This window comes from Syngnathoides biaculeatus, chromosome 17, assembly GCF_019802595.1.
Source record: "Syngnathoides biaculeatus isolate LvHL_M chromosome 17, ASM1980259v1, whole genome shotgun sequence".
In the NCBI taxonomy this organism is placed as follows: Eukaryota; Metazoa; Chordata; class Actinopteri; order Syngnathiformes; family Syngnathidae; genus Syngnathoides; species Syngnathoides biaculeatus.
This window is the reverse complement of record NC_084656.1, coordinates 17,290,317-17,302,981: the sequence shown is the minus strand read 5'-3', so window position 1 is coordinate 17,302,981 and position 12,665 is coordinate 17,290,317. Positions and strand designations below refer to the sequence as shown.

The following is a 12,665-nucleotide window of genomic DNA, read 5'->3' as shown; positions in this document are numbered from 1 at the left end:
AGCCAAATCTAGAGTGTCAATTTCCATGATTCTTGTAAAAATCTATACCAAAATTTCAAATTGTCATATAAATGATAAAGTTACGATATTACAAGCATTTTTGTGTTACCACAAGTGCATAGTTGAAAAACACGTTACCCTTGATTTCTGATTCTAAAAACTAAGTTGATAAATTGGTGATGTAAATATTTTTGTTTCACAGTCACGAGAAAAATGAGTTTCACGCCCCTGCTTTGAATTATGCCTGCTTCACAGGTTTACGGTTAAGAAACCTCGCAATCCATTGGCATCTGGGCAAGAAAAAATAAAAATCTGATTAAAAAAACAAATAAAAAATTTTGATTCAATCACAGATGGAGGGATGTACTTTCCAGGATGACCGAACTGTAGAGGATAGCAAGTCTTCAACATGCATGGCTAAATCAAATGAATAGATACTTTTTGTCATAAAAGGCAATTTTCCATCTAGAATTTTAACGTACTATTCACATTTACATATACAAACATCCCTTTTTTTTGTATCGTTCTGATGTCTTGGAAATGTTCATTAAGAAAGGAAATAACACCGCTCGTGGTTTCGTTGTACAGTAAACTGCTGAATTACGATTATGAGCCAACCGGTTTCTGACATCATCACATTTCCCTCCGCTGTGTTTGTTTCCTGGTCTGCAGGGTCTGGGAAACAGTCAGAATGGCGAAATCCTCAAGGCGCACGCTGCTATTTTTTTTATTGATCGATTATGCTGATAATGGCACACTGCTTCCTCGTATGTACAATAGTATATGTGGAAAATTAAAAGTATTCAGGGTGAGCTGCTGTTTATATGCAGCATAAGGAATGGCATCGTCAGCTTTTCTCAAAATGAGTTGTCGGTTTTCTGAGAATTTTGCATTACTGTCAGTGGTCTTGAATTTCCTTTTCCTGTGCAGAAGATCCGCATGCTGAACTGTCATCTAAATCAGTGGTTCTCAAACCTTTTACACCTGGAAAAAAAATATTCCATCAAAGTTAAAACCCTGGTTTTGTTTCAAAAACGATGCAATATAACTGTAAGCCACTGTAACAAAATTCCCAGTTTGAACATTAACATAAATAAAAATAAAATTCATTTCAGTAGTTTCCAAATGGCAGCACGGTGGGCCGAGGACCCGGAGTGGATTCCCGGCTCCACCTGTGTGGAATTTCCATGTTCATCCCAAAAACATGCAAAATTTATTGATTTGCAAACACATTAATGCATATCTTGACATCATTTATGATATATGACAATTTGAAATGTTGGGACATATTTTCACAAAAATCACGGATTTTGACACCGATGATTTGCCCATCTGAAATCATGTGGCGGGCCGGATCTGGCGCCCAGGCCTTGAGTTTGACACCGGTGCTCTAAATTGCCCATAGGTGTGATTGTGAGTGCGGCTGTTTGTCTCAATGTGCCCTGCGATTGGCTGGCGACCAGTTCAGGGTGTACCCCGCCTCCTGTCCGTTGATAGCTGGGATAGGCTCCGGCACTCCCCGTGACCGTCGTGAGGATAAGCGCCAAAGAAAATGGATGGATGGATAGTTAAATTAAAAAAAAAATACCTGCATGTTTGAAAACAGTCCTAAAAGATGAAAGGCAAGTTATGCAACTGTACTGTACTTGAAATGTACTGTGTATTAATAACGTTGTGCAGTTTGAACATTTAATCCAGTGATTCTTTCACAGACCACTAGAGAGAGCCCCCCACACACCACACTAATTTAAATGACTGTATTTCTTGGGGGGAAAAAAATCAAATTTTAAGTAGCAGGGACGAGTGGTATTTTGAAATATTTACACATATTCAATCACGTCAACGGTAACGTTTCCAATCGCATTGATAGTTTCCCAGGAGAACGTAAAGGCATCACTTCCAAAGCTCGTACGCAAGCAGGGAGGCTCAGCGCCTCACACGCCCCCCTCCCTCGGATCCCTCCCCCCTCCCCTCCCCTGTCGCCCCGCTATCTTTAGCACTTGTCGCGGATTACTGTGCACTGTGAGCCGGATCGACTACCTGCTCCGTCGCTGCCCTCTCCCGACTACCGAAAAGCGCTCTTTAAAACGAACTACACGGCGACAACACCCCCTCCACACACAAAGGATGGGGGAATGACAACAAAATCCCCGTCCCCGGTTCTCCGTTCCCGACAAGACAACTACCACCTCCACCGACGATGCTGCCGCTCTCCAGCCCGCGGAGCGAACGCCGTCGCCGGGCTTCTACGCTGCTCCTGGCCGCGGTCGTGCTCTGCGTCGTCCGCGCCGCTGCTAGCCTTCCAGGTAAAACGCGACGACCCGACGCCGCATTTGTCAGCAAAATGTCCACCATACGCACTTTATTCCTCGCTAGTGTTTGTATCCCACCCAAAAACCAAAAAAAAAAAAAAACAATTTGCCTCGTCGACGTGCGTCATCCGGGGGCATCTTTAATGGACGAGCTCGTGGCACCTGTCAGGCTGCCACAGCTTTGCGTCAAAATGGAGACGTTTTAAAACATCGAAACATCGAGCACAGAGTGACTATTTTCTTGTTTTGTCTGCCTTGGCCGCCTGCTATTTTCCATATGTGCAGGTTGAGTGAGCGAGAGTGGAAACGGGCAACAAGGTGGGGAAAAAACATTAAAACGTCATCGTTTTCCTTGCTGTTAGCATTTCCTCTGTTGCTCACATTTCGTTTTTTGGTACTTTTTTTTTTCAAATTACAATAATTGTTGGTATCTTGTTCACTGTCAAAAGTGTTTATCTCCCTAATATTGAACAGAATCGTGAGCCCACGGTTACATAAACTGTATTCAATTGGTAAATTATTCAACACAAACATCAATGATAATTAACATTATCCCAAATAACATTTCAGAGCCAAGTGACCCCACCCAAACAAAAATATCCCAAAAAGTAATAAAGTAAACCCCTACAGAAATTCACAAATAACTGCCGTCCTCGTTTAAACGGTTTTGCCATTTCGCATAAACGCCATAACCTAGCGGCGAAGCACTTAAAATAGATATGATCATAAAATACCAACATCATGCAGAGGGGTTGCGTCAGGAAGGGCATCCAGCGTAAAACTGTGCCGAACAAATATGCGTGTCGGTGTGGTGACCCCTAACGGGACAAGCCGAAAGGAAAAGAAGAAGACGATGGAGCTAGCATGCGCACAATTCTGCACATATTTTACCGATAAACTTACATTCTGTACATTTAATTATTCAACACCAACAAACAGCCTTTTAAAGGCTCATCAATAAAATGTAACATTAGCCAAAATAAAATTTTAGAGCCAAGTCACCCCCCCAAACAAAAATATCCCAAGAAGTATAATGGAAACCGTCCTTGACGTCCTTGTTTAAACGGTTTTGCCATTTCGCATAAATGCCATAACCTAGCGGCGAAGCACTTAAAATGCAGACGATCATAAAATAGCAACGTCGTGGAGCTAAGCATTTTTTTTTTTTAAGCAGGGATTCTGTTCATAAATTATTCAATACAAACAAACACATGAGGTTCATCAATAAATAGTATTAGCCAGCATACTGTAAGGGCCAAAATAACACACGAGCTCAAACTGACCTGCTGACAAAAATATTACAATAACTATTTAATCAATACCTGTGAAAATCCAGAAATGGTTTAATTGATAATTGTGTACAGATTACACAATATAGTGGAAAAAAAACACAAGTCATTAACATAATGTACAGTATCTAGCATGTACAGTTTAATGAATTAAGGACTAAGAATAAGAATTAACTTAAAAAAAAAATTACATCGTAGTGAGTCCTGCACATGACATATGGCTAGGGGGGAATAAAATATTTGATATCAGATCATCATTTTAAGGGACAAAAAAAAAACAATGCAATGGCCCATTCCTAGTTCTATCCCAGTTTTATTTTGCTTTTGGAATTTTCTCAGGAACGGGACGAAGTGGTCTTCTGGGCCCGTCCGTTTATTGCCCACTGCTTAACCGACGGCGCTCGGGCGAGATAATCTGCTCCTAACGCTCTCGGCACGATAACCCGTGTGAGAGCAGCAACAGCTGGACGGTCAAACGTCATCCTTGGCGACCCCCACCCCACCCCACCCCCGGCTGAACCCTCCCCTGCACAGAAACGACACGTTGGCACCAAATGCTTATGGACACGTTTGCCGGGGATACGCGACGCTGAGTTTTTAATGAATTGTCATTTTGCAAATTATCGTTAGCTTGGGTAATATGAATATAGGACGCGTGTACTGGCAGATGAGTGCACTTTTCCTGTGAAACACATAATTGTGAAATGCAGGGGGGGGGGGGTGTAGCAAAACAGTGACACGTCATCGTGACTAAGTGTACCGAACTACAAAAACGGAGTTCTTTTCGCGTAAGTAGCGTTAACCTCTTTACCATGGAAATAAATGAACAAAAAGTGAATCTCCGTCTGTTGTGGTAAACCATTTCACGAACTCGGCTGTTTTTTGTTTTGTTTTGTTTTTTCCCCAACAAGTGCGGAGAACCCCCCCCCACCTGTTCCTCTGCAAATACTGACAATCTACAAATAATTGACACCTTCTAATTCTCTACAATTCCGCAAAATGCTGGCAAAGCATTTAAAACAGAGGATCATTAAATTTAAAGAAAAAAACGGATATTAATTTTTGTTCTATTTTCTTTTTCAGTGTAGTCAAAGCATCATCAGCATGCATCTAGCATGTACACAGTCACAATCCCATGTTACATAAATGACAGTATTCAGTCGGTAAATTATTCAACACAAACAAACCACCTTCGCATGAGGCTCATCTACGGCTTTAGCTCACCGCCATCCATCCATTTTCTCAGCCGCTTATCCTCACAAGGGGCGCGGGGGAGTGCTGGAACTGGAGCCAATCGCAGGGCACATGGAGACAAACAACAGTCGCACTCACAATCACACCTCGGGGCAATTTTGAGTGTCCAAAGTGTTTTTTGGGATGTGGGAGGAAACCGGAGTGCTCACCCGGAGAAAACCCACGCAGGCACGGGGAGAACATGCAAACTCCGCACAGGCGGGGTCGGGATTGAACCCGGGACATCAGAAATGTGATCTACCATGCTACAGTTTTATCTCACCTAAATAACCTAAATATAATTTTATCACAAACAAACTCGACACACACGGTCTAAATCATAAACTCATCTTTTGGCAATTAGGATCGTAAAATTGCAGCATCAATGGGTAATATGTGTTCATTTAAAGACCTCAAATGAATTCAGCGTTATTGTCGTTTTGCATACAATGCGTATTCGTGGAAAAAAATGTCTCGTCTACGGCGGCAGGCGTGATCACGTTTCAAACTCGTCTTGTGCCACGTACGTCGCAAACGTTTTTGGTAAATTCAGATTTCGTGAGTTATGAATTGTACAACTTCAGAGGCGCCCTGTCGGTTGTCTGGAGGCCGGCTCAGTGTGCGGCTTTGACGTCAGCTCCCGGCAGGTTAAGAGATTAAAACAAACCAAAAAAAACTGCTGGAACTTGGGCTGCAGAGATCGTGTCAGACCAAGTGACAGATTTTTTTTTTTTTTTTTTTTTTTAATATGTCACGCAACATCAAGGGCCTGTTTTGAACTGGAATGAGGAACAAGGTAGTGAATTAGCCGTGCTTTCGAAATCATCTTACAGTCTGGGAATATCTTATCTTTATAGTGTCACCCCTCCCTTCAGAAACCCCAAATTTATTTTGGGAATTTGGTTTTTGAGCTCATTGCTTTCAAATTTCGGTTGTTTGTCCATTTTAGACCATCATCTGTATTTAAAACCTTTAGAAAGAAAGAGAGCATATTTTCTTTTCCCCAGGATGTTGTGGAAATTTACCCCATGTCTGAGATTTTCCTTTTTTTTTTTCTTTAATTTTTAAAAATTTGTATTTACTGTTTCAGCAACCATGGCAGCAAGTATTATTTTTTTCATTTTATTTTTTTGCTACGTAAAATACCTCGCCCTGGAGCGCCGACGCCTCGCAGCGCGCACGCCGAGACACAATGTCTATTTTAGACATCGCTGCAGATAGCTTTTAAAGAGCAGATGATGGCTAAAACATTTTTAGCAACAAACAATTAAAAATGTGTTTTCTGTCCAACTTCTTTATATGGTATTTGATTAAAAGCTGTGGGGAAAACATAGTGTTTATCCATCAACAACTATTTTGTGTCACTTTTCTGGTATGAAGTATCTGACAGTTATTTGTTTCCTTATAACCTCAGTCTTCTTTTTTTCGTACAAATATTTGCTAATTGCTAATGCTTTAGCTTGCTAACAATTGCATTTGACCACCATAGGAACGCAACTATGTTGTGAAGGTACGGTACATTTCTCGTTTATTGCACTTATGTTTAAGTGAGGGTGGGGTGTGTAAACTTTAGTGGTTTCTTTGGGGGCGGATGCGTATCACAGCTAGATGGGAGAAGCTGTTTTTGGGCCTCGTGATTCTAGACTTTAAAGGTCAAAGGTCAAAGCCTACAAACATTCTAAAATAGATATTGTGATGAAAAATACATTTAACATTATTCACTTCAATGTCCTTACGAAAAAAATCAACATGAATGGAGAGCGCGTCATCCATGCGCAAAGTTGCGGAAGTCTCGACGTCCAAGTGGTAGCCATATTGCCTGCATCGTTTGTTCATCATCGTGACATTTGGCATTGAAAACACGCTGTGCCACCTACTATGAGACAGCGCTTTTCAAAGAAGAGAACGTCTCACAATCGAGTGAAGTGACGGGGCAATATTACCCTATTTTTTTGAGCCATGTTTAGATGATATGCGTCTCACTTCTAACTAACAGACTCCCAGACAGTATGTATGAGCCAGCCTGCTCGAAGCCGTGCTTGGCGCTAACGGCTACATCGACACATTTAGCACCCCTGACTGATCTTTAGTTACGTTCTGAGAGGATTACGTCCCCCACCCCACCCCAACTATTATTTAATTTTTTTTTTTTTTTTTTTTTTTTAGTAGCTGTATACACACACCTACCTGTCATTTGGAACCCAAGAGGCTCTCGTCCTTTGCACCCGTGCAATCCATTTTTCATGACGAACCCGGTCTTTTTGAAAAGTATGAGAAATGAATTTATCCTCCCGAGTGTTGGAACCATATCCAGCAATACAGCGAGCCTGCATTTTGGCTAACACCAAGGAACAAAGGGCTACCTTCCAGCAGATAAAACCAGTAGAAACATACAAGACCGCTACCAACATCACTTCCTGCTTCTTTTCCAAAACGAATCCCTCAAGAGGATTTTCATGGCGGAAGTGACAAAAAGCCATATACGTCAAAATCATGTTGTGTGGTGGGAAAAAAAAAAAAAAACGGATGGGTCCATACTGGCTGCCTTTTTTTTCATTAATAACATATTAAAAATCATGCATTTCATCACAGTGAACCTTTAATATCTGGAGGTGTTTTCCGAAGCGTGCGCGGCATGGGAGGGGCCCGTTATGATTTTTCAGTGGCTTCTCGCAATAGTCTCAAAACAGCCTTTAAAAATATAATATACTGTACATGTTTTCAGACACTTATTTCTACACTAAAAAAAAAAAAAATCTTTACGGTTCTCGACTTCTATGAAAGTGGGTCGTGACTTTGCAACAATTGGGAAAGTGCAGGTCTGCAGTCTCACTGCTCCAGCGTATTGTGCACTCGATGGATTTCTTCCAAGATCTCGATTACCACACAACTGTGTAATGCAGTGCTTCTCTGAGTCGGGTATATGTGCACCGCTGGTTTGTACCTGGGCTTTTTCTTAGTGGTATGTGGTAGAATCACCAAATTATATCTTTTAAACTGTGCATCATCTTGTCATATTTGGATCTTTGTATTGGTATACAGATACCGTAATTACCGGCCTACAGAGTGCACCTGGTTATAAGCCTCGGAGAGTTTAACGTTAGCGCAGGGGCTAGCGTTAGCACGGGGTTAGTGTTAGCGCGAGGCTAGCGTTTGTGCGTGCAAGCGTTAGCGCGGAGCTATCATTAAACTCTCTTTCTGTCTACCGAGGTTTATAACCAAGTGCGCTAACGCTAGCACCGCATCACTGCATAAACCGCAGGGTTGAAAGCGCGTGGAAAAAAAGTCGCGGCTTGTTGGGCGGAAATTACGGTAATTAGATCATAAATATAAAACCAAAGTCCAGTTAAAAACAAAATATAGCAGCAATGGTGCATAACTTCTTGTGCCGTTGGATGGTCAATTCTTGGCCCGCTGCACAAAGTAGCTAAGTTTGTGACGTTTGGTACATCGAGCCCACTCGTCAGGACCCTCGTAAACCAAGGACGCCCTTTGTAGTGCGCTCATTGCTGCCCGCAGCTGATTTCCAGTTGCGACGAATCAATCGATCGATCTTATCGTTCAAATCAAGAGCTTCTCCACCGTTTATCGGTTGCGATCCCCTCCGAAATGTTACTTATTGAATCGTGCGACTCCCACCCCTTTGCTCGTGAGAGGTGGCGAGCAAATTAATCATCTTGGTGCATCATCTGGCCAACAAGTCATGAAAATAGAATGGAATACATCAAGGCCACCTACACGCTGCCAATGGATAAGCCCTTTGTTCTGTCTGCTGGGGTGGGCCGGGGTGGGGGTGGGGGGTGTTTGCTGCTTCTGCTGCTGCTGCTGCTGCTTTCCTTCACTCTTGATGATAATGGCACAGTAATTATCCCCCATGTCAGGGTTACAGTTTTCTGACAATGATTGGCATGACGGCGAGCGCTACAGCACAAAACAGCCAATCACACACTTAAAAGAATTTTGAGCGCTTCTCTCCCCCCCCCCCCCTTCCCCGGTTTGATAGAAAAAGTTTTTTTTTCGTGCCTACCATTATGTTGTGTTTGTTAATGAGGTAAGAAAGTCATGGCCCATTTTCCACCGAGCGCGCACGCATCTCGTTGAATTCATTGAATAAGATTAGTGTGGGAAAGGAGTGCCTACGCGGCATCCGTGCGACGACGCCGATAAGACTGCTTACCACGAACGTTGTCGCTTATTTTTGAAACCATTTCTGAGACGTGACGACGCTCGCCGGGGGCGATTAGGCAACGGCAACATTTTCCGCTGTGTGGCGAAAGACCGCGAGGCATGAAGGTAGCTCATTTTAGGGTCCGTATCCTTTTTAAAGGGGCTCCGTCTAAAAAATGTTATGTGATTATAGTGAAGCAAAATTATCGCAATTTAGAAGCCACTACTTACCTTTTTTCATAATTTTGTTTCCACTGAAGAAAATAAGTATTTCAACAACCTGGTATAGTGCAAGTTCTCCCACTTAGAAATCATGGAGGGATCAGAAATTTTCATCGTCGGTGCATGTCCACTGTGAGGGAGATCGTCTAAAAAGAAAAATCCAAAAATCACAATGTACGATTTATTTGTGTGACACAGCTGAAAGTAAGTATTTGAACACCTATCACCTAGAATTCTGACCCTCAAAGACCTGTCAGTCCGCCTTTAAAAGTATGTATTATCCTGAATCAGATAGCTGCATGACGACACCTGTCCACCCCATACAATCAGTAAGACTGAAACTTGTCACATAGCCAAGACCAAAGAGCTGTCCAAAGACACCAGAGACAAAATTGTACAACTCCACACGGCTGGAAAGGGCTACGGAGAATTTGCCAAGCAGCTTGGTGAAAAATGGTCCACTGTTGGAGCAATCATTAGAAAATGGAAGAAGCTAAACATGACAGTCAGACTCAATGGGAGTGGAGCCCCATGCAAGATATCACCTCGTGGGGTCTGAATGATCCTTAGAAAGGTGAGGAATCATCCCAGGACTACACGACAGGACTTGGTCAATGACCTGAAAAGAGCCGGGACCACCGCTTCCAAGGTGACTGTTGGTAATACACAAAGACATCATGGTTTGAAATCATGCATGGCATGGAAGGTTCCCCTGCTTAAACCATCACGTCAAGGCCCCCGTCTGGGTCTTTCAACATGACAATGACCCGAAGCACACAGCCAGGAAAACCAAGGAGTGGCTCCTTAAGAAGCCTATCAAGGTTCTGGCGTGGCCTAGCCAGTCTCCAGACCTAAACCTAATAGAAAATCTTTGGAGGGAGCTGAAACTCCGTGTTTCTCAGCGAGAGCCCAGAAACCTGTCTGATCTAGAGAAGATCTGTGTGGAGGAGTGGGCCAAAATCCCTCCTGCAGTATGTGCAAACCCGGTAAACAACTACAGGAAATGTTTGACCTCTTTAATTGCAAACAAAGGCTACTGTAACAAATATTAATATTGGTTTTCTCAGGTGTTCAAATACTTATTTGCAGCTGTAACACACAAATAAATCGTTAAAAATCATACATTGTGATTGCTGGATTTTTCTTTTTAGATTATCTCTCTCACACTGGACATGCACCTACGATGAAAATTTCAGCCCCCTCCATGATTTCTAAGTAGGAGAACTTGCAATATAAAAGGGTGTTCAAATACTTATTTTGTTCATTGTAATTAGATCAAAATTTTACAAATTGACAAAAAATGGTTTTCATCTCAACTGCCTTTTAGGAATGTTTTGTAGAACCCTAACATCTTTTTTTGTCCGTCTGAGTCTTCTTCTTTGACAGTTTGCGGCTTGTTTTTCCTGTTTGTCGGCTTTGGTTTGGCTTCTCCATTTGAATGATTAGATTATTGTATTGATTTGTTGGGGGGTGGGGGGGACATGTTACAAGCATCACAATACGTTGCCGCAACCATGACAGAAAATATACTTTCACTTCCCGTCTCGGTTTCTCCGGCTACCCGTTAAGGTTTGACGCTTGTGCGTTATAATAATTTTCCTCGTCTTTGCAAGACAACAAACACGAAAGACCCTTGTTGGAATAAACGGTAAACATTCACGTTAAGTAGTCGCTCCTCTTTCTGTACATGCGCTACGTCCATGTCATCGGTGTACCCTCAATGTCATGTATTTGTCCCGATACACGTTTCGGGGTATGATCGCACACGTTCTTTAAATGCTTCTCGTAATGAGCTCCCCGGGGAGCGCTAAAGGCACGCAAGGTTTGCGAACCGTGCTCCCGTTTTGTACGCTCAGGGGAAATAAAAATGCCGCGCGCACAAATCAAGTCGCGGGGAGGCCCTACGAAAGCGCTTTCCACTTGATTAAGAATGTCACGCTCACTTCCTGGATGCCATCAGAGAATCAGGAAATCAACACAATAGGGTTGCACAACCCGCTCGGCTTTATTTCCTGCCGCGCTCCCTCCCCTCGCGGGGTTGGATTTGATGTGCCGTCGCTGTACAACTTGGAGGAACATAATAAACTGACACAAAGGCGTCCGCAGTGTTTACTCAGATCTTTTTCGCTTTTTTGATGAAGCCTGGCAACAGGAGCTGATGGAGAAGTAGTCATTTTTTTTTCCCTTTCTCTTGTAACAAGGACTCTGTAGCGGGCGTTGCATAATGCGTTTTTCCACGCGATTGAAATGCGGAATGGCGGCATATTTTTGGGGGAATTTGTTTTGCCTCGCGATTGTCTGCTTTTCCTCCCTCACGTGACACCCGATTGAGCTTTTTAATTTAGCGAGAGCACAAGGGGAGGCGAGGACTGACACGGGCAAATCCGGTGAAAAGTCTTTGTCATGCCTCTGCGTAGACAGCTGTGATGAACCTTTTCACTCGGTCCGCCCTGTTCCAGATCAGAGCGGACCATTTTAAGCCCTCTCATGTTTGTAGCTAATTGAACTTATGTATTGTGAGTTAAATTCCTTTGGACCAAACACAGAGTCTTTGAAATTGCCTCAGAATTATTCTTCGAGTCCAAAGCTCACCAAATTTTACAGGCGCGTTCATCCTTGTGAAAATCGACTTAGTTAATGGTCCCTGGAGTGTTTTGAAAGTTCAGCCCTTGAAGGCAGGTTTACGTCAATCCACAGATCCATTTTCTATTCCAGGCGTCCATTTTCTACACCACTTATTGTCGTTTCAGTCCTCGGTATGTTGTAGCCTATCCTATCCTCGCGTGTTTTAGAGAGAGGGCAGCGATACGCCATGGACTGATCGCCAGATAATCGGGTTCAATTAGCTATCTCAAACTTAGCAGCCGTGTTAGTGGTTGAACCGGTTAGTCCGTGAGTCGACCCATCAACATTTAAATCTCGTAATCGACTACACGCTAATCATGTGTTTGAAGAAATAGGCTAGGTCTAAAAGTACAAAAATTAGTTTGTTGTGGATGAGAACAGCAGTTAGCCTCGCTAGCTTCGGCTATTCCGATCGCTGCTGGTCTTTCCACACCAGCGAGACCACGGACCTGGTGTTAAGGGCTGAGGGCGGCGGCAAGAACTGAAGCTCCGTCTTCGACAGCAAAAATGTTATGTCCACTAAAGCATTGCGGCAACTGTGATAACGAGAACTTTATGCATGTTGCAACACAATATTTAATGCTAAATTGTGAAAAAATGTGACTTTCAAGTTCCGCATGAAACATTACTAATAGCTCAGCTCCAAACCAAACATCTTTTGTGTTGTCTATATAATGTTTTAAAAGGACCACATTGGAATTCGTGATGTGTTAAATATTTTTTTGCGTGCACGCACAGGAATGAATTCAGATTTATTTGGCCACCCCCTTTGCAGATTTTCGCACTTACGTGCCATTTCGACACCCGCGTTCTCTCA

At 42.9% G+C, this 12,665-nt stretch overlaps 1 protein-coding gene across 2 annotated transcripts in view; it reads left to right on the top strand.

Moving 5' to 3' along the window:
* The first annotated feature begins 1,973 nt into the window (after positions 1-1,973).
* The window catches only part of npdc1a (neural proliferation, differentiation and control, 1a), a 30,342-nt gene continuing 19,650 nt past the window's right edge, over positions 1,974-12,665 (top strand). The window contains exon 1 of one of the 2 annotated variants that reach the window (XM_061801824.1): positions 1,974-2,306. In XM_061801824.1, coding sequence (XP_061657808.1) covers positions 2,201-2,306 — 106 coding nt within the window. In that variant the 5' untranslated portion in view covers positions 1,974-2,200. The remainder of the gene's footprint in view (positions 2,307-12,665) is intronic. The other variant, XM_061801823.1, reaches the window with a different exon arrangement.